We start from the raw sequence: 20598 nt of genomic DNA on the forward strand, positions 1-20598 counted from the left end.
AATAAAAACAAGTAAGAAAGCTCTAGTCGAGACTGCTCGACTACGAGATCCCCTGAACCCTTGGAGCAATAGATATTTCAATACTTTTTCGCGACTTTCAGCTTACACAAGAAACACGCACACACACACACACGCACGTACGCAAACACAGGCATACATACACACACACGCATACAGACACACATACACACACACACGCATACATACACAAACGCATACACACACACACATACACACACATACACACACAAGCAACCATGCATAAACACGCATGGGCTGCAGTGTGCGCTTACTATGAGAACTTAATTGTTTAATAACTTTTTTTATGGACGTACGATCTTCATGAAACTTTTAGATTATGATTATAACATGAATATGCATGTACTTGCCAAAGCACAAGTCTCTAGTATTTGAAATACGCTTTTTACAAAAGTGAGGGTGAGGGGGTGAATTTAGAGGTGGGGGGTAAATTTTAACAAAAACCGAAATTGTATAAATTGCATATAAGCATACATTAAAAATTTGGAGACTCTAGCAATAAAGGTGTAGAAGATATAATTTTATAACTGGGTTTCGATAAGGGTTTTTATCGATAAAAAAATATCGAGATGAGTTATCGATTTTTAATGATAAACTTGATATGCGCGCTGTAATTACGGACATTTTAAAAAAAATTTGAAGTCTCTAGCTCTTATATCTTCTGAAATCGACGCGTTCATACATACGGACAGACGGACAGACAGACGGACAGGGCCAAATCAACTCAGCTCGTCACCCTGATCAAGAATATATATACTTTGTGGGGTCTGCCACGCCTCCTTCTCCCTGTTACATACATTTCAACAAAACCATTATACCCTGATTTCCCATTGAAAATGGGTTCAGGGTATAAAAAAATACAATAAAAATGGTTGGTTGGGTTCGGTTGGCTCATTTGGTTTTGGAGAGATCTCTTTTGGCCGTTGCAAATCTTTATTTAAAAGTGTTAGCTTAACAACAACAATTTCATAGCCTCCTTCGTGTGGAATGGTGACGAAAATTCAGTTTTAAACCTTGGATCCAGCAGTGTTCCTAATCTCGTTGGTGTGCGGTACTCATAGTCCAGAAGCCTTGCGTTTATTTTGTTCACGAAAAGATCACGCATTTGTAGACCTTCCTCAGTTAGAAGCGTATTTTTGAAAGCATCGCCGTCGCTGTATTTGAAGAGCATGATTTTTTTGTGGCAACATCAAATGGTTGCAAAAGATGAACGCGATCCTACATAACATCTACCTCCTCTGCAGTCAGGGGTGGCGGTGCATTAACCGTGTTTAAAAGAACTTTAGCACTTTATGCAATATTTTTGCATTTGGCGACTATTACTTGCATATTAGCGCGTGTGCGCTAAGCACGGCAAATTTCTCTTTGCGATAATTTTACACATTTTGACCATCGTCGCATCATTGTCAGTGACAAGTGCCGCACCTTTGTGGAGTAGGTTCCATTCACTTAAAATGCTTGACACCGACTCTGCAATATTTCCTGCAGTGTGATTCTTCTGTTCATTAAGTGTGTTCGTCGACAACACTGCGGAACGCAATATGAACTCTTTATCAATAACATGGTAAGTTACGGTTATGTAAGTCATATTTGCCAAAGACGTCCATAAGTCGGCAGTAATGGCCAAATTTTCGATGGATTCAAGAATATCAAACAGCGTGGTCTCCATTTGAACATGTTTTAAAGTACTCCTACACGGCAATCCGTAGTGTGGATCAAGCACTTGGCAAACAATTTTAAATGAAGGCTCATCCACTAGACCAAAGGGCTGCGGCCACAAATTCATCGGCTATTTTTTTTCCTGCAAGATGTGTAAAATGCTACCGGACTTGAGTGGCAATTCACTCTCTTGCAGCGATTGATGCATGCGTGTTGGCTGATGTTAGAGTGGCCGCGATAAGCGGCGCGATAATATTGAGCGACAATATGCGAGAAAGCTCTACATGCAGATTTATATGTAATCGCTTAAAACATGTCAGATTGCAAGCGAAGCGAGAAGAGAGCCAAAACGACAAGTAGAGCGAGTTGCGAGAAAGGATTCCTAAATCCTAAAGCTTTTCTGATACGTGTGTTTTTGTTGCGTTCTGAGCTTAAGTAACCGTTGCAACGCGTTGGTTAGTCGGTGAAGCATGTTCTTTTTCGCAATTAAAGCTTTAATAGCAGTTTGGTTCAAAACTGTTTATACTCTTATCTATGTATTTGCTCTCCTTTATACTTGAACTGTGAAAAATCAAAAGTATTGATAGTATTGGATGGATCCCGTTGCTTTTTTCATGAAAATATTGCGACTGGGACTAATATTTGAACACTCGCAATGAGTACAATTTGAATACTCGCAATGTTTCTCTCTTTGCGGATAGCTTTCACTGTCATGTCATTGCTTTGCAGATCGCTGCGATAATTATCGCTTATAGCATCGCATCGCTTATCGCGGCCAGCCTTAAGTGATTTTGAAGGTTTGTGGCATTTCCACTTGTTTTACAAACCTTAAAGCACGTTTTGCACACCGCACAACCATCCTTTCCTTTCTCGCAATATTTCCATACCTTTAATTTTTTTGGGGCTCCCATGTTTTTATTTTCCTCATCAGAGTCAATGGCTTCAACCCCCGCCGCGCCTAAAACACACAAGCTATGATTCCATGCCTTTCCAATACGATATGTCAATCGTATATACGTTTTCTTCCCAAAAACGGATCCATGTTTTCTTTTTTAAAGAAATAAAATTAAACCAATCCATACTTTATAAAATTTAGCAACATTTAAGAAATGTGCTTCTTACCACTACACTTACTTACTGTTCTCTGGCTAGTGTTCTTACACAGTCAAAATCAACGCCAAAGTAGCCATTTTCGATATATCGATACTAAGATAGCCATACGATGTTTTCCAAAATTTGAAAATATCGATTATAGCGATACCGATCCGATATTTTTGCAGCACTAGTGCTACAACGCAACAGCTGTTCGGCCTTCCATTGCTTTGATAGCTCTGTTTTTAACAAAAAGAAACTTGGTCAACTTTTTTAAGAATGTTGTCTCTGAGTTTAAAACGCTCTCTAGGCGTTGGGGCACAACTGTTTAAAGCACAATCCTCTATTGCATTAACGTCAGCAGCAGCAGGTGGCAGTAGCAGCTTGAGGTGAAGTACATTACTTACATAACCACCTCTCTATCTGGAAAAAATGGATTACAAACTTTTCGACTTATATCCTTCGACCAGCTCGAACCAATATCGCGGTGCTGCAAAATGGTATCCAGATCCTGAATTCATGAAGCAATTTAGCGGCGCAGTTATGTATCCCGATGAAGTGACCTCCCTTTGGAAGGTTCCCCCATGGAACAGTACGTTTTATACAATGCCTTTCCATATACATATATACAAATTTTTTGTGTGCAACAGGCAAAGTGGTGCCTGTTGAGAAATCTGTGCGCAATCTGACGTTAAATTTTGGACCTCAACACCCGGCTGCTCATGGTGTCTTGAGACTGGTGCTAGAACTGGATGGCGAGGTAATGTCTGAATATTCGTCCAGTGTGTTTCTCTATTTTTTTTTTTTTTTTTTTTTTTTTTTATCGTTGTTACCTGCTAGACTGTGATGCGCGCTGATCCCCACATTGGCCTTCTACATCGTGGTACCGAGAAGTTAATCGAGTACAAGACCTACACTCAAGCACTACCCTACTTTGATCGCTTGGACTATGTTTCCATGATGTGCAACGAGCAGTGCTATTCGCTAGCTGTGGAGAAACTTCTAAACATTGACGTGCCACTGCGTGCCAAGTATATAAGAAGTAGGTAGTCGCGTGCAACGATAATTAAGGGTAGACCGACGACTCAGCTCCGCTCGTATATCATTCTCTATAGATGTTTTATTCTCTTGTCTTCCCTGATCCTATTTTATTTTTTGCAGCTCTTTTCGCTGAGATAACTCGAATTCTCAATCATATAATGGCTGTTGGAACTCATGCATTAGATGTGGGTGCACTAACTCCATTTTTTTGGCTATTTGAAGAACGTGAGAAGATGATGGAATTCTATGAGCGAGTTTCGGGAGCACGTATGCATGCCGCCTACATACGTCCCGGTGGAGTTTCATTAGTAATATTAATTAATCGCTATATATATTAATAAGATAATTGGTCGATTTATTTTAAAGGATATGCCTTTAGGTCTTCTGGATGATATATATGAGTTCGCATCGAAGTTTGGTGAGCGTTTGGATGAAGTTGAGGATGTTTTGAGCACAAATCGGATCTGGGTGCAACGTACTGAAGATATTGGCATTGTCTCGGCCGAAGAGGCGCTTAACTATGGATTTAGTGGCGTAATGTTACGTGGCTCTGGCATCAAATGGGATTTGCGCAAGCAACAGCCCTATGATGCCTATCATCTTGTTGATTTCGATGTCCCGATCGGAACCAAAGGAGATTGTTATGATCGGTATTTGTGTCGTATTGAAGAAATGCGTCAATCCTTGCGCATCATCGATCAATGTCTTAATCAAATGCCACCTGGAGAGGTGAAGACCGATGATGCGAAGGTGACACCACCATCTCGCAGCGAAATGAAAACATCCATGGAGGCTCTAATTCATCATTTTAAGCTATTCACCCAGGGCTATCAGGTGCCACCAGGGGCCACCTATACGGCAATCGAAGCACCAAAGGGTGAATTTGGTGTTTACCTGATATCAGATGGCTCAAGCCGTCCATATCGCTGCAAGATTAAGGCACCAGGATTTGCCCATTTGGCAGCGCTAGAGAAAATTGGTAAGCAGCATATGTTAGCCGATGTGGTTGCTATTATCGGCACCTTGGACGTTGTTTTTGGCGAAATCGATCGATAACTGTTTTTGCTGCGTACTGTAAAAGAAAAATAAAAAAATAAAAAACAAATCACGTTTAATAAACTTACGGTAATGTAATATTTTCTAAAACTTTTTGGGATACCACAGATTTTTATACCCTGAACCCATTTTCAATGGGAAATCGGGGTATAATGCTTTTGTTAAAAGTATGTAAAAAACACAAAGAGGCGTGGTAGACCCCACAAAGTATGTATATACACGGCGCGTCATCAGGTTAGCACCCCCCCTTACACTCATTATACTCATTCACGAAAGTGAATTAGTATATTGGTTTTGTGCAATGTCCGTCTTGCTGTCCGTCCGTCTGTCCGTATGAACGCAATCTATTTCGGCGCTATTGAAGCTAGAGACTTGAAATTTGGAACACATACTCGATATGCCCGAAATCATGTTTGTTGAAGAACATTCTTTAGATCTGGGCTATGCTACCATAAAATTGGTAAAGAGACAGGAAGAAACAGAAAATCAATCGGCAATTTCCTTAAAAATAAGGAAAACTATGGGAAAAACTATATAAGCGGCAATAATCAAGTGATTGCAGAAGGAAATAGAAGAGCATTAGTTTGGGAAGCTTTATAATTCCCACGAATCGACCACCTAGATTAGGGGTAAAATCGGTGTTAAGACGAGCTTATCAACGCTCCAAAGAGTAAATCAGAAAGTTAATTACTTAAAGAGACAGAAATAAACAAGTAAGAAAGCTCTAGTCGAGACTGCTCGACTACGAGATCCCCTGAACCCTTGGAGCAATAGATATTTCAATACTTTTTCGCGACTTTCAGCTTACACAAGAAACACGCACACACACACACACGCACGTACGCAAACACAGGCATACATACACACACACGCATACAGACACACATACACACACACACGCATACATACACAAACGCATACACACACACACATACACACACACATACACAAACACATACACACACAAGCAACCATGCATAAACACGCATGGGCTGCAGTGTGCGCTTACTATGAGAACTTAATTGTTTAATAACTTTTTTTATGGACGTACGATCTTCATGAAACTTTTAGATTATGATTATAACATGAATATGCATGTACTTGCCAAAGCACAAGTCTCTAGTATTTGAAATACGCTTTTTACAAAAGTGAGGGTGAGGGGGTGAATTTAGAGGTGGGGGGTAAATTTTAACAAAAACCGAAATTGTATAAATTGCATATAAGCATACATTAAAAATTTGGAGACTCTAGCAATAAAGGTGTAGAAGATATAATTTTATAACTGGGTTTCGATAAGGGTTTTTATCGATAAAAAAATATCGAGATGAGTTATCGATTTTTAATGATAAACTTGATATGCGCGCTGTAATTACGGACATTTTAAAAAAATTTGAAGTCTCTAGCTCTTATATCTTCTGAAATCGACGCGTTCATACATACGGACAGACGGACAGACGGACAGACAGACGGACAGGGCCAAATCAACTCAGCTCGTCACCCTGATCAAGAATATATATACTTTGTGGGGTCTGCCACGCCTCCTTCTCCCTGTTACATACATTTCAACAAAACCATTATACCCTGATTTCCCATTGAAAATGGGTTCAGGGTATAAAAAAGACACCAGTCGATATGCTGAGAAAAGAAATATGCATTAATTTTGCCCGCATTAATTAAAGAGCTTGAAAGCTGACATTTGGTATATAGGTCCGCGTCGACCACCCTAGATTACAAGCTATGGCGGATATATCTCCGCCCATTGGGGGCGTGGCAAATCAGATAAAACTGTATTTCCTAAAGTTGTGACCCTAGAATGCTGAAATTTTGCACGTAAGCTGATATTTCGATTCTATAAAGATGGGTGAAAAAATATATATCTACGCCTACTAGGGGCAAGCAAATCGGACCTGAAGTTATAGTGATTTTTCGAATTCTGCTATATTTTAGGCACTATTCATGCTAGAGACCTGAAATTTGGTATATATACGTGGGTTGACCAACCAAGTCCAACTAGTTATGGTAGATGTATGCCCGCCCATAGGAGGCGTGGCAAACCGCAAAAGTTTATATCTCCTAAAGTATAATATCTAGAAGCTTCAAATTAAAAGTTAATAGTTAAGTTACTAGTATCCTCTTCTATCGATGATCCAAAAATAGTTTTTACGCCTCTTTAGGGACGTGGCATATCGAAAAATATCCTGTAATTTTCACATTTTTTGAGGGTAAGTATTCAAACTTTGCAGCTAGGGTACCGTTATCTCGTTCTAAGAACTGACCAAAAATGAGGTGTCTACGCCCAGTAGGGGCGTGGCAAATCGGATACTGTATTTTCTACAGTATTAGAGCGAAACTTAACTACTAAATTGTTGATGGGATGTGAATGAGTATTTCGGAGTCCGTAACGCCCGACTGCAACGATCTTATTTGTCTTTTGTTTTTATTTTAAAGAGAAATATGTGTAGTACAATAAAAATAAGTAAGAAAGCTAGTCCACAATGCTTGACTACGAGATCCCCTGAACCCTTCGAGCAACTGATATTTCAATAATATATATACATACATATATATATATTATGCACACATACACGCACACACACAGGCATACGTACGTGGTGGCTTACTATGGTGGCTTACTATGGGAACTTAATTGTTTAATAACTTTTCTTGTGGATGTACTTTTTTCATGAAACTTTCAGGTTATGATTATAACATGGATATGCATGGCCAAAGCATAAGTCTCTAGTATTTGAAATACGTCTTTTACAAATATGTGGGTGATGGGGTAGATATAGGGGTGGGGGGTAAATTTAACATTAATCGAAATTGTATAAAATGCATATAAGTTTATATTTAAAATTTTGAGACTCTAGCTTTAAAAATGTAGGAGATATAATTTTAAAACAGATTTTCGATACGGGTTTTTATCGATAAAAAATAACGGGACGAGTTATCGATTTTTGGTGATAAACTTGAGATCCGCGCTGCATATACGGACATTTAAAAAAAATTAAGTCTCTAGCACTTATAACTTCTGAAATCAAAGCGTTCAAACATACGGACAGACTGACGGACGGACGGACGAACAGACAGACAGACAGACCGACAGGCTCAGAGTAAAAAAAAATAGAATTAAACGTTAAAAACCTAAAATAATACTAATACAGCTATGTATATATTTATTTTTATACTAGTCGACCCGGCGAAACAAAGTCGGGTTTGTTACAACACTTATAACTCGAGATCTGCTGGACCAATTTTCATGGTTTTTGATTTGTTAGATTTGTCTCCGCCCCGAATAGCAGAATATATTTTAAAAATACTGAACAGTTGACGAATACTTGAAAAATGCGTTAGTTTTCCTAAAATTTCTTTAATTTCAGAACTGTTAGCGCGTTGCAAAAGGTGAATTGAGGTGATTATAGTTGCAGCGGGCATCCACGTGATTGGCGAGTGCGCGTTCGGCGTCCGCGCCACCCATAAAGTAAATTTGTAAAAATTTATAAGGTTCGTTTGGTAAACTTGGCCTTTGATTTTAAATGTGGAATTACATTTTTGCATATTTACAGCAGTATTTTTAACTTTTTCCGTTGCTCCAAACGATGTCATTTGAAAACATGAATTGAATTTTCGCATTGACTGCAAGAACAGCGAAGATCAGTTCCAATAAGGAAGCCGTGCAATGGTTCCGGCGGTGTTTCAATTTCTGGGAGTTTTACTTTTCCTGACGAGCACCACATCCCGATCGGCTCATTTTTAAATTTAAAGGCATGGCAGTGCCGGCATTCTTTGTCCAATGTACCACTGGCCACCAATGCTAAGTGCAGAAATGAATGTGATGTAAATGCTCGAGGTACTAGTTGACGTTGTCGGTCGATTCCTCTTCGTCTGGTGACTACGAATCTGCGCGCTTCTCTTCGTTCTAATTGTCTTTGCTGGTTTCGCTCATCTAGTGCCTCTTGCAATTGTGATGCACGTAACTGCGCCATGCTTACACGGACATCTGCATTGCTTTGTTGCCTTTCTTCATCTGATCTTTGTGCTCTTCTATCCTACATGCCTCTAGATTTGAGTGTTCGACGACTCCAATTACCCCCCTTGCGTTTTCGTGGCATTGTTGTCTGCTAATCAAACATAAATTAATCAAGTTGAAAAACTGTTTGGTGATAAACAGTAACGTCATATTGTATTGGATTGCTCATTATTTGGCTTACCTCTACACGTATATTTATTAATCACGCTCACATATTAATAAAATGTACATGAATTGTTTAACATGAGAGCATGAAGTCATTTGGAAACAGGCATTGTATTTTTGAGTGTTCGCTAGAAAATGTCGTGATTCTAGTGTTTCGCCATAAAGCAAGAAACGCGAACTCTGGTGGCGCCACAATGTTGGCAAATGTTGTAGTCGATGGTGCAATCATATCGAAACGCTGCTCGATTCAAATCAATACTTGAACCATTTCTTATTGCCATTTCACGGGCTGCCTCTCTTCGAATTAAGGCCCTTCTTTGCTGCATACTAACGCGGCGCTCTGCTCGGGCGATTTCTCGTTCTTCGTCAGATAATTGACTAGCGATATTCCGTTGCCTTCTAGAACGCGGCATTTTTATACCCTGAACCCATTGAAAATGGAAATGAATTTTAACACTTTTAGACCTAGAGACTCAGATTTACTGTGTGTATACAGTTGATAGATACGAAGATTTTATAATTTACTGATTTTGGATACCACGCCCATTTCACACAATTTGTAAAAAATGCATTTCAAATACTAGAGACTTGTGCTATGATTACGTTCTGACAGTTTCATTAAGATTGTATGTCTACAAATGAAATTATTCAATAAATAAATTCTCATAATATTGCCCACACTGCAGCGGAGTCAGCAGAGCGCGTGATTATACGTGTGTGTGGTTGCATGTGTGCATAAAAGTGCAGAATGAATAGAATATCAGCTAAGGGTTCAGAGGGTTCAGGGCATCTCCTAGTCGAGCAGTCTCGACTAGAGCCTTCTTACATGTTATTAATACTAATACTGAATATGCACTCGCACAAAACCACATAAAACAATCGAGACAACCTATGAGAAGACATTTACACTTTTGTTAAACTGTAGAACAAATCTTTAACTTAATAAATAATTTACACAAATTAATGTCTAAGACAAACAAATATAACAGTACCTACCAGAACTTTCGAGATATTTTATTTCTGAGCGCACGCGTAAAGTTTTTCAATCTCTTTTAAAAAAAATACACATAATAGTTCATTCATTCACGTATTGATCAAATGTGCATCAATAATTGTTTAACATGAGAGCAGGACCGAAAACTGTCACTGTTATCAACCCTACTGAGTAAATTCTCAATGAAAGTTTGGCAGCTCCGAAATTAAAATACCTTTAGGGAAAAAACCGCGTTTTTCAAGTATACGTCAATTTATTACTATTTTTTTTTTAAGATATACTCTCCTAGTCGGGGCGGAGACAAATCCAACAAATCCAATACCATGAAAATTGGTCCAGCAGATCGTTTTTTGTTTATGTTTTAACTTTATTTTTATCATGAAGTTTTTCACAAAATCTCTTAAAATCTGAATATGCCAAACAACATTGAAGATTAATTTACTATTATATAAACGTATTTTTTATAATTAAAATGTTGTCGCTGTGTTTGCTGTAGCCCTGGCATACATTTTTATACCCATTTTTGTTATATTTTATTTTATTTTTTTTATATTTTATGTTTAGTATATCCATTGAATAGGCTAAAATATGATTTTAAATAACTCTAGGTTTTAATATATATATATTTTTTTATATATGCGTATTTATAATTATTTCTTTATATATATATATATATATATATATATATAAATTTAAATATTTTGCTATGCATTTGTTGTATTTAGTTACCTAATAAGTTGTTTGTTTGGTTTTGCTTTATACTACGTGATCACATTGAAACTTTTGTTTTATAAACGTTTTTTTTTTTTTTTTTAATTGTTTTAATTTTAAGACTGGTTTGTTTTATTTTATATAACATATTTTTCTAGAAGCTTTAACAATTTTTTTAACATTTTTATATTTAGGTTGACATTTGAATAGGTTTCTATATATATATAGTTCTAACAAGCTGTCTTTATTTACTTCTACAGATTATAAGCTTTAACCGATTTTCGCTGTATTTAACATAGTGGATGAATTCTTAATTCGTATATATATATATATATATATATATATATATATATATATATATATGTATTGCACATAATTGGTCAATATTCACACAGTACGCAATTCAAATAAGCAACATAATAGAACTAAATAAGTATGCTAAAAATTTATACATACAATTAGGCTGAATAGAAAGTTTAAATGACTTTGGCCAGCAACAAAAGAAATTCCAAGAATATTATGTACAACTACTTTATAAATACTAGATCCACAGGATTCTGATTTTCTGAGTTCGAATCAGGTAAAGGAATCAGATATTTGAATAAATTGATGGATAGTTTTCCAAATGGAAAACAGAACATAGCAATCGTGAGCTCTATCGGTACGACCCAAGATCTAATCTTTCAACCTCTTGCGCTCTTGTGTCACTCTTTAAGTAGACAATGTGTTTAATATCAATATATATTTCGTTAGTTTATAGTATCTGAAATGTGCTTGATAGTGCGTTTGTTTCTTCACTTCACATTTACATAACTAAATGTGCAGGATGGCGTACGGTTTTTAATTCAATTTCATTTCATTTTAAATGAGGGAGGTGGTGGTATGGGCTTTCTTTATACTACGCATTTGATATTGCCTCTTCACCTTCAACCGAAAAGTAAAGCAACTGATAAAAAATAAACATTTACAAATATACAGTGAGAATCTTTCTAAATGCTACATTTCTAAGTATATAATAATATTTTATATAAATACACATATTTTTCTTCGAGCCATTGTTTACATTTTATATCAAGAGATGATATTTTAACAGAAAAAGATCACATGTTTTTGGGTTTATTTTTAGCAGCTGGCTTAATACATAAAACCTATTTACATATCCGTCAGGCCATTATTAATTTTGTTATGTTGTGGAGTGGGGGAGATGATTCCACATTAAAAATTTTATGTCTACATCTACAACACTTCCAGCTTCCCTTGTATTCTACTATTTTCTATCTATTTTTCCTTATCCACGATTTACCACACTCCATTATCCATACTGATTATACTGTCCATTATCATTCTCCATCTGTCATTCTCCAGTTGCATTGCTCGATACGCAGACGATAATTAAAAAAAAAAGGTTTTAAATTTATGTTTAGTGTGTGCATCTCTTGTTGGATAAATTTATGATTTAACTCATTATTGCACATTATTTAAGACTGTTAGCTGTTGATGGTACAATGTTGTCGGCAGTATTAGCATCAGGAGACTTTTTTATTTTATCGCAATAATCATTGAAAATATCGCGAAATCGTAGCCAACACTTTTCAGGTATAGTTATAGAAGTACGAAAATTATTCTTCACCTTGAAAAAATTATTAACGTTTAATATAGAGTTGGGTTGATAGAAACAGTTGCTTCGAGCACTTCACAACTTTTTTACCTCACTTATTCGCATGTAAACACCTCGATTATTTTGTCCTATATCAAAGTAAAAGTTCTTGTTGTCCACTTTCATATGCCGCTCTTCGGGTAAATCACCTTTAAATCTGCAAATATTACAAAGGGGTTTTACTTTTCATACTAATTTAAGATATATGCTTTCATTATTGATAGATCATAAGAATTGTTAGCAGACAGAAAATAAGTCTATCCCCGTTAGCACTCTAGAATGAGCACTCTTAAATGTGAAAATGTATGCATTTAGCTGAAGAAAGGTTGCCAGACTATATAAACTATATAATTCATAACATAATCAAATTTCTGTTTATTTTTTATATCGATTATTGTCGATTATTACAATTTAACATAATTCTTAAACGTAATTTAAACATTGAACAGAACTGATATTCCAACCATTCTATATTTTTTATACCTACATTTTCAATGGGAAATCAGGGTATAATGGTTTTGTTGAAAGGTATGTAACAGGCAGAAGGAGGCATGGCAGACCACACAAAGTATATATATCCTTGATCAGGGCGACGAGCCGTCTGTCCGTATGTATGAACGCGTCGATTTCAGAAGATATAAGAGCTAGAGACTACAAATTTGTTTTTAAATGTCCGTATATACAGCGCGGATATCGAGTAACCGATAACTCATCCTGTTATTTATTTTATCGATAAAAACCCTTATCTAAAATCAGTTATAAAATTATATCTCCACATGGAGTATATATATACTTATATGCATTTTATACAATTTCGGTTTTTGTTAAAATTTATATCCTATATCCACCCCCTCACCCTCACTTTTGTAAGATAGTCCATCCACAACAAGTTTTTAAACCATTAAGTTCTCATAGTAAGCCATCACTGCAGCCAATGCGTGTTTATGCGTGCATGAATATCTCTGGGTGTGTGCGTTTATGTATGTGTGTGTGTATGATGTGTATGTGTGTGTGTATGATGTGTGTGTATGTGTGTGTGTATGATGTGTGTGTATGTGTGCACATATATGTGTGTGTGTATGCGTGTGTGTGTCTTGTGTAAGCAGGAAGTCGCGAAAAATGATTGAAATAGCTATTGCTCGAAGGGTTCAGGGGATCTCATAGTCGAGCTGTCTCGACTAGAGTTTTCAAATATATACAAATACTTTACCCTGTATCATTAGCTCCAAACTCTTCCAACAAATCAGTTAACGCGTCGCGAAACTCGATCATACCCTGAGCTGGCAATGCGATTTGAGATCTGGGTCCACCTCTTGTTATTGTTTGCGAAACCTAAAATATAAAAGTTTTTATTTCAATATTATTATTATTTATACATGTATTTAGTAAATACATGTAGCAGTAAGCAAAATAGTCAAACATGATACATACATATTTTTATACCCTGAACACATTGAAAATGGGAAATGTTTCTAGTATAAAATTGTACTCGCTGTTCCAAGAAATAAATAAAATAAATAAACTCGTACTGCGTATGGAATACACGAGTAAGCATACAACATTTCTCTTATATCTTTTTAGATCTCGGCGTTCATATGGACGGACGGATAGGGCTGTATCGACTGCTTGTCGCCTTTTATGGCCTTCTTCTTCTTGTTACATAAATTTTCATAATACCATTATACCCTTATTTCCAATACTACCACTAACCACAGAACACATAGACGGGACACGTAGTGTAAAGCGTTTTGCACACTTTTCTTTACTTTTTTAGCGTTACCTCCCACACAACTTCGTATTTACTCGGCTCCTCACTTTTAGGTTCGGGCTACGAAAATATACGAAAGCACAATTTCTCTTCATGCGCTCGACGGAGATGGTGGGCTGTTGAACAAAAGATCCTTCTACGCTCAATGTTCCCTTGCTCTCTCTCTAATAATAACAAATATATGTACCTATCCTTTTCAACGGAGAATTCGGTCCAAAGTGCAAAAAAACTGGGTCTAGAAGGGCGATCCCGATCAGGGTCGGCTTACTATGAGAACTTAATTGTTTGATAGTTTTTCTTTTGGATGTACTTTCTTCATGAAACTTTCAGATCGTGATTATAAAATTAAAGTGCGTGTATGTGTCAAAGCACAATTTTCTAGTATTTGATATTGATTGGATATGGGTTATGATATGGGGTGGATATAGGGGTGGAGGGTGAATTATAACAAATTCTATAATATACATATAAATTCACATATAAAAATTGGCGACTCTAGCTTTCAAGATGTAGCAGATATAATTAAATATCTTATTTTCGATATTCTTTTTAATCTATAACAAAATAACGGGAAGAGTTATCGAGCTTTGGAGATCAACTCGATATCCGCGCTATATATACGGACATTTGAAAAGAATTAAGAAAGCTTTAGTCGAGTCTGCCCGACTACGAGATCCCCTGAACCCTTCGAGCAACTGATATTTTAAAAATTATTCGCACATGCACACACACAGCCATACGCACGCACGCATAAACATGCCTTGGCTGCAGTGGTGGCTTACTTGCCAAAGCACAAGCCTCTAGTATTTGAAATACGCCTTTTACAAATGTGAGGGTGAGGGGTGAATAAGGGATGGGAGGTAAATTTTGACAAAAATCGAATTCCACAATAATCTACATATAAATCTACAGCTCATCGCCCTGATCAAGAATATATATACTTTATGGGATCTACCACGCCTCCTTCTGCCTGTTACATACATTTAACAAAACTATTATACCCTGATTTTCCATTTTCAATAAAATTCAGGTCTCTTATATCTTCTGAAATCGATGCGTTCAAACATACGGACAGACGGACGGACGGACAGGGCCAAATCGACTCAGCTCGCCGCATTGATCAAAGGTCTACCACGCCTCCTTCAGCTTGTTACATACATTTCAACAAAACCATTATACCCTGATTTCCCATTTCAATGGGTTCAGGGTATAATAAAAATTACCTCAAAACGGCCCTATTGGAAGAATGGACAAGAATCTCCATCCAAGTCACCTGAAAATTGTTATACTCGATGGAATCGCGTTTAAAAGATATGATTAAACAAAAAGCAAATAAGCTGTGCCATAGAAATATCCAATCATTTTAGTTTTCTTTAGTTTTAAATGTTATTTGTTAGAACATAAAAATAATTAAGTGCGTTAATACATAATGAATGACTGATAAATAAGATTCCATTTACATTTTTTTGATATCTTTACTGGTTTAACGGGAATACCCCTACACGAAATAAGCTGTGAGCCACTGTATGTTCATGAACAATACCAAAAACAAAATTATGAGAGTAGTTATCGATTTTTTTTAGATAAACTCGATATCCGCGCTGACATTTAAAAGAACATTTCAAGTCTCTAGCTCTTATGTAATAACTCCGCATTCGTATTAAGCAAATCATAGTAACACAAACCGATCCCAAGGAAGTATTCGTTTTTCGTAAGCTGCATAAAAGGTAAAATTTCATACTTACTCTTAAAAATCTTCCTCGTGCATTTTCTTTCAAGTCCAAATAATATCTTCGATTGTCCTTGATCATCATCTCTGATTTTAATTTGCCATCCTCCGGTAAATTGTCAGTGTTTGGTGGCCCTGCGTTTCGATTAACTTGATTTGATTTTAAGCTCAAAGGCATGTCACTAAACAAAATGTTAATAGTCTCTAATAATATCCTACCTAGAGATGCATAATAATCACTGAAAGATGATAGATGATCACGAAACTCAGCTGCTGTCGACAGAGCTAAATATATTTGACTTCTTCTGCCGTCTGCTCCAATCTAAAAACAATAATAAAATACATTAGTTATAATTGTAGTGTGGAGTGTTCTAGTCAAAGAGTTTCTGACTACGAAATACCCTGAACACCCCATTCCATCATTCTGGTCTTTATACCTTTTATGTCCTTTCAGTAAAGATTAAAAGTCCCCAAGAGATACTAAGAAAATAATACATACAATGGAGGACAAAAGTATTTTGGCAACACATTACAAAAACTTAAACCGTTTATTTCTGCATGCTGAGAGAGGTAACGGTAGCCAGTATATTTATAAGAGAGAGCAAAGCTTAAAAGGTGTAAGTGACCAAAATATTGCATTGATAACATATATTATTTCCATTGTAGATTTTCATTCTTTGGTTGGAAAAAGTATTTTGACATTCCTTTTCATTTTCATTTTCGGTAATTCGCTTGCGTTACGAAGTACATATTTTAATTCTTAAGATCTTATTCGTGTCCTCCTTAATGATAGCCAATATTTTATCATAGTTTTCGATTAATTATGGGCAAACCACGTGATTAAGTGAAATCTTGAAAAAATCAATCGATCACGAAGAATATTGCAGGTATTTCCGTGAAATACCTTACAAACTTATAAAATGTACCTCTATGAGCAATTTACTACAAAATTAACTAAAAATAGAAAACTGATTCACTCAGCTCAGGCATGAATATACGAATACACACTCTATAAATAGACAGATTAAAATTAACCCTTGCAATCTTAGCGACAGATTATGTAAGAGACAAACTCAGCGAGAGGATAATAATAGACGCACTAGATTTAAGGGTTGAACATATGCATAAGTCTGGGTATGTAAACCCAGGCTCAGAAGAATAAAGATCAATACGAAACTAAACACCATCATAGTCGAAAGTATTCGTTCACACTAAAAAAAAGTCCATATCGGGACGAAAAAAACCTGTAGAAGACCGCATCATATTGATAAAATTGTAAGAAAATGTGTAGATTTTCCCTAAAAGTCATGTCGATTAAACTCAAAAATAATCAAGAATTATCAATAAGTAGAAAAACTATCACAAATCGGCGAAGGAAGACAAATTTTTCTACGTTATAGATTTTCGAATACCTTTAATATCACTATAAAATAAAGTAATTTGGATAGACGATAGTTCCTTTGAGTATCACGGATAAAAAAAAAGCGATTTATGGCAGGTTGCCAAAGGATATTCCCAAAGAAAAATGGTCTGTGTACGAGCGGGTGTCACATGGTGAACAATCTGAAGTGCTCTGGGGTTTCGTTTGCGTCAATAGCCTCTCTTATCTGATATTAATTGATGGAACAATGAAGAAGGTCAATTATTTACATGTCCTGAATAACCGCGCATCGAATTCTGGTCACCATTTTATTGGAAAATCATTTATACTGCAGCAGGACAACTCTCCATGTCATAAGGCTCATATTTGAACTGAATTTTCGAGGGATATTGAAGACAATACCACCTCACAGCCCTGATTTCAACAATATAGATAATATGTGGGCTTATATAAAAGTAAAACGTAGCTTTAACTTTTCAAGAATGACCAAGGAGACTGATTGCCGAGGTTCAAGGACATTGGTAAGATATTTCATTAGAAACATTACAGAAGGTCATTGATGTTAATTGAGGGTTTATTTCTTATAAATATATATATATATATATATATATATATATATATATATATATATATATATATATATATTTTTTTTTTTTTTTTTTTTTTTTTTTTTTTTTTGCTATCACCATTGTTAAGTTCTTCTCTCACTTTATTTAATCAACATTAATGTCAAAATAATTTAGTCCAGCCAAAGAATGAAAATATGCCATGAAAACAATTATAGAAAAAGAATGAGTTAAATTATTAATGCAATATTTTGGTCACTCAAAGTCTCTCTTAAAAATATTCTGGGTACCGATACCTCTCTCAGCATGCAGAAATAAGCGGTTTAAGTTTTGTCAAAATAATTTTCTCCTCCATTGCAAATACGGATGAACGATATCTAAGCTAGACTGGAATCGCATCTTGCATGGCAATGGTATCTGACACATCAAAGTCGATGATCTTTATACATATATATATAAAGATAAAGATAAAGATGTATATATATTTACCTCAGCCACCTTTATAAAGCGTCCCCGACGATTTTGTTTAACATCCAAGTAAAATCGTTTCGATTGGATTTGAAGCATTTTTGTCGCCAATTCTTGTTCGACAGCACTGCTAGCTGAAGAGACAATAATAATTAGTAAATAAATTATAAATGAAAAATTCGATTGATAAATGTGTGCATTTAATGTCCTACCTTTTCCCGATTCAAAATCATTTCTACTTGAAGAGCCTTCCATATTGCTCGCATTATATTCTGAAAAATGATATATACATATTTTTAGTATTTCCATGAATATGCGAATTAAGCTAACAATCGGGTTGGTGATTTTATTGTTATAATTTGCTGTACTTTTTGTGGGCTATTTTAATTTTAGTTGATTCCAGTTTCATGAATATCTTTTTAAATAAATAAATAAATAATCATTTCAAAATAAAATTCAGAAATCTCAACGGAAAGTGCAGCGTTTGAATGGTGTACAAGAACTAGTTAATTTCGGAGCAGAATGAAACTTACTTGATCCTGACATGCCATCGTCGCCGCTTCCAAGATCAGACATTGTGAAAAACGTTCGAGTGTAGCGTTGGTTATACAGCTTTGGTGATTTTGAAATATGATTTCCGTTAACTGATTTACCAATTTCTGCCTTTCCACTGCCCCTCTTACAATATTTTTACATACAAGCAAGTTTCGCTTCGCACTCTACCAACTGAACAATACATAAACATTAAAACCCGAATGTGTGTATACATGTATATACATATTTGTAAGACATTTTTTAGTACGTTTGACTTTTTTGGAAACCCAATACATACAATTATATATGTATGCACCTGTATATGTGATGCCTGTATACACACTTTCATAAACAAGTACATGTAAACTTCTCAATGAACTATTCTTGCAAAAACCTTGAACGCTCAGCATACATACGTACATACATATGCTCACATGCATATAAGAATATACAAATATACACTATAAGTGTGTACTGGGATTCGTAAGTACCATTTATTTTCCCATCAAGTTTATGTAATTTTTAAATCACATAATTGGCACAATTTAAATATGCAACAATATTGCGCTAAATTTAAAATGCATTAAGAATTTAATGTACACAAACATTACTTGCTCATACGCATGTATTCACACAAGCATTCGCACAACCTATAATATTCTTATTTTGATTGTTTCTTTGCTTTTGAATGCACTGCGTCTCATAATTACAACTCAGACCAAATCACTAAAGAAGGTAAATTATAATTACTTTTTTTTTTTTTAATTAACGCACATATACACTCACACACAGTTTGACGGAGATGCTCTGTTCGAGATGACACGTAAGACGTTTCCATTCCGATATTGATAACAAATATTTTAATTCGATCTATATTTGTCATGATATAATCTGATTGAAAAAGATGTTCTAAGTTAATCGAGTATTTTCAGTATAGATATTATACTCTATTTCTCCTATTAGACTCAAGTTATATTATTATTAGTTTAAAGTTATGGACAACATATGCAAATGAAGCTTTAAACTAATGCAATGTATCGCACCAATGATTGCACTTTAAAATGCTCGATTATTTTCTGCGAAACTCACGACATACTGATGAAATTGCAGTTCCATCGCTACGATTTAGTATCAAATTATATTGCTTTAATCACTTTTGCTTTTACTTGACAAAGTCAATGTATATATATATATATATATATATATATATATATATATTAATCTAATAATTACACATTAGATTAATACTATAATTCTAATATTGACTTTGTTCTGAAATCCATAGTAGAACTAACTGTTAAAAAAACACTGTAAAACCCAATTGGTTATGTTATAAATTCCTTGTCTAGTTTATACTAGCAAAAAAAAAAAAAAAACTTACTGCTCGACAATCTGAAACCCGTACTTTCATTCATATGCTAGCAGCAATTTATTTTTTAATTTATTAATATTTTTATAAAAAAAAATAAAAAAATAAGCATTTCATAAAAATTGTATAATTGCGAATCCCGCTCTGTTGAGTATTATAAAGAATATTTAAACGATTAAAAAAACAGCCATCAACAATACGTACAAATGTACTAATAATTGCAAAGGGAATAATGAATAATGTAAAAGACTTCGCTAACAGTGCAATACTCGCATTTTGTTAACGTGAATCCAAATACTTAGATTTATGTGATTTAGTATGTTATGGTATTTTTCAATG

At 35.3% G+C, this 20598-nt stretch overlaps 2 protein-coding genes and 2 long non-coding RNA genes across 14 annotated transcripts; 1 reads left to right on the forward strand and 3 right to left on the reverse strand.

The window, feature by feature from the left end:
• Positions 1-911: 911 nt before the first annotated feature.
• On the reverse strand, positions 912-2964 carry LOC116804598. 3 transcript variants are annotated; one of them, XR_004364600.2, is made up of 2 exons: positions 2837-2964; positions 912-2745 (listed from the first exon to the last, which is right to left on the reverse strand). It is a non-coding gene; the product is annotated as an uncharacterized LOC116804598 (long non-coding RNA). The 3 variants fall into 3 exon arrangements; XR_004364599.2 differs by having other exon boundaries at positions 2833-2964; XR_006356575.1 differs by having other exon boundaries at positions 2821-2964.
• A 17-nt stretch (positions 2965-2981) lies between these two features.
• LOC6585794 (NADH-ubiquinone oxidoreductase 49 kDa subunit) lies at positions 2982-4954 on the forward strand. The gene is made up of 6 exons (XM_002011384.4): positions 2982-3179; positions 3261-3382; positions 3441-3550; positions 3631-3832; positions 3952-4139; positions 4198-4954. The coding sequence occupies exons 1-6, from the start codon at positions 3070-3072 to the stop codon at positions 4885-4887; spliced, it is 1422 nt and encodes a 473-aa protein (XP_002011420.2). The 5' UTR covers positions 2982-3069; the 3' UTR covers positions 4888-4954.
• A 3438-nt stretch (positions 4955-8392) lies between these two features.
• LOC122756737 lies at positions 8393-9364 on the reverse strand. Its single transcript, XR_006356576.1, has 2 exons — positions 9099-9364; positions 8393-9008 (listed from the first exon to the last, which is right to left on the reverse strand). It is a non-coding gene; the product is annotated as an uncharacterized LOC122756737 (long non-coding RNA).
• A 2442-nt stretch (positions 9365-11806) lies between these two features.
• LOC6585795 (transcriptional activator protein Pur-beta) lies at positions 11807-19909 on the reverse strand. 9 transcript variants are annotated; one of them, XM_032732924.2, is made up of 10 exons: positions 19677-19901; positions 19502-19616; positions 18890-19082; positions 18569-18628; positions 18378-18490; positions 16161-16263; positions 15958-16091; positions 13655-13776; positions 12496-12601; positions 11807-12417 (listed from the first exon to the last, which is right to left on the reverse strand). In XM_032732924.2, exons 3-10 carry the CDS (start codon positions 18930-18932, stop codon positions 12262-12264), a joined length of 837 nt encoding a protein of 278 aa, XP_032588815.1. In that variant the 5' UTR covers positions 18933-19082; positions 19502-19616; positions 19677-19901; the 3' UTR covers positions 11807-12261. The 9 variants fall into 9 exon arrangements, with proteins under 9 accessions (XP_032588815.1, XP_032588814.1, XP_032588816.1 ...); XM_032732923.2 differs by having other exon boundaries at positions 19382-19616; XM_032732925.2 differs by having other exon boundaries at positions 15958-16076; positions 19382-19616; positions 19677-19899.
• Positions 19910-20598: the final 689 nt, after the last annotated feature.

The sequence above is a fragment of the Drosophila mojavensis genome, unplaced genomic scaffold (assembly GCF_018153725.1).
Source record: "Drosophila mojavensis isolate 15081-1352.22 unplaced genomic scaffold, ASM1815372v1 contig_151, whole genome shotgun sequence".
Taxonomy (NCBI): domain Eukaryota; kingdom Metazoa; phylum Arthropoda; class Insecta; order Diptera; family Drosophilidae; genus Drosophila; species Drosophila mojavensis.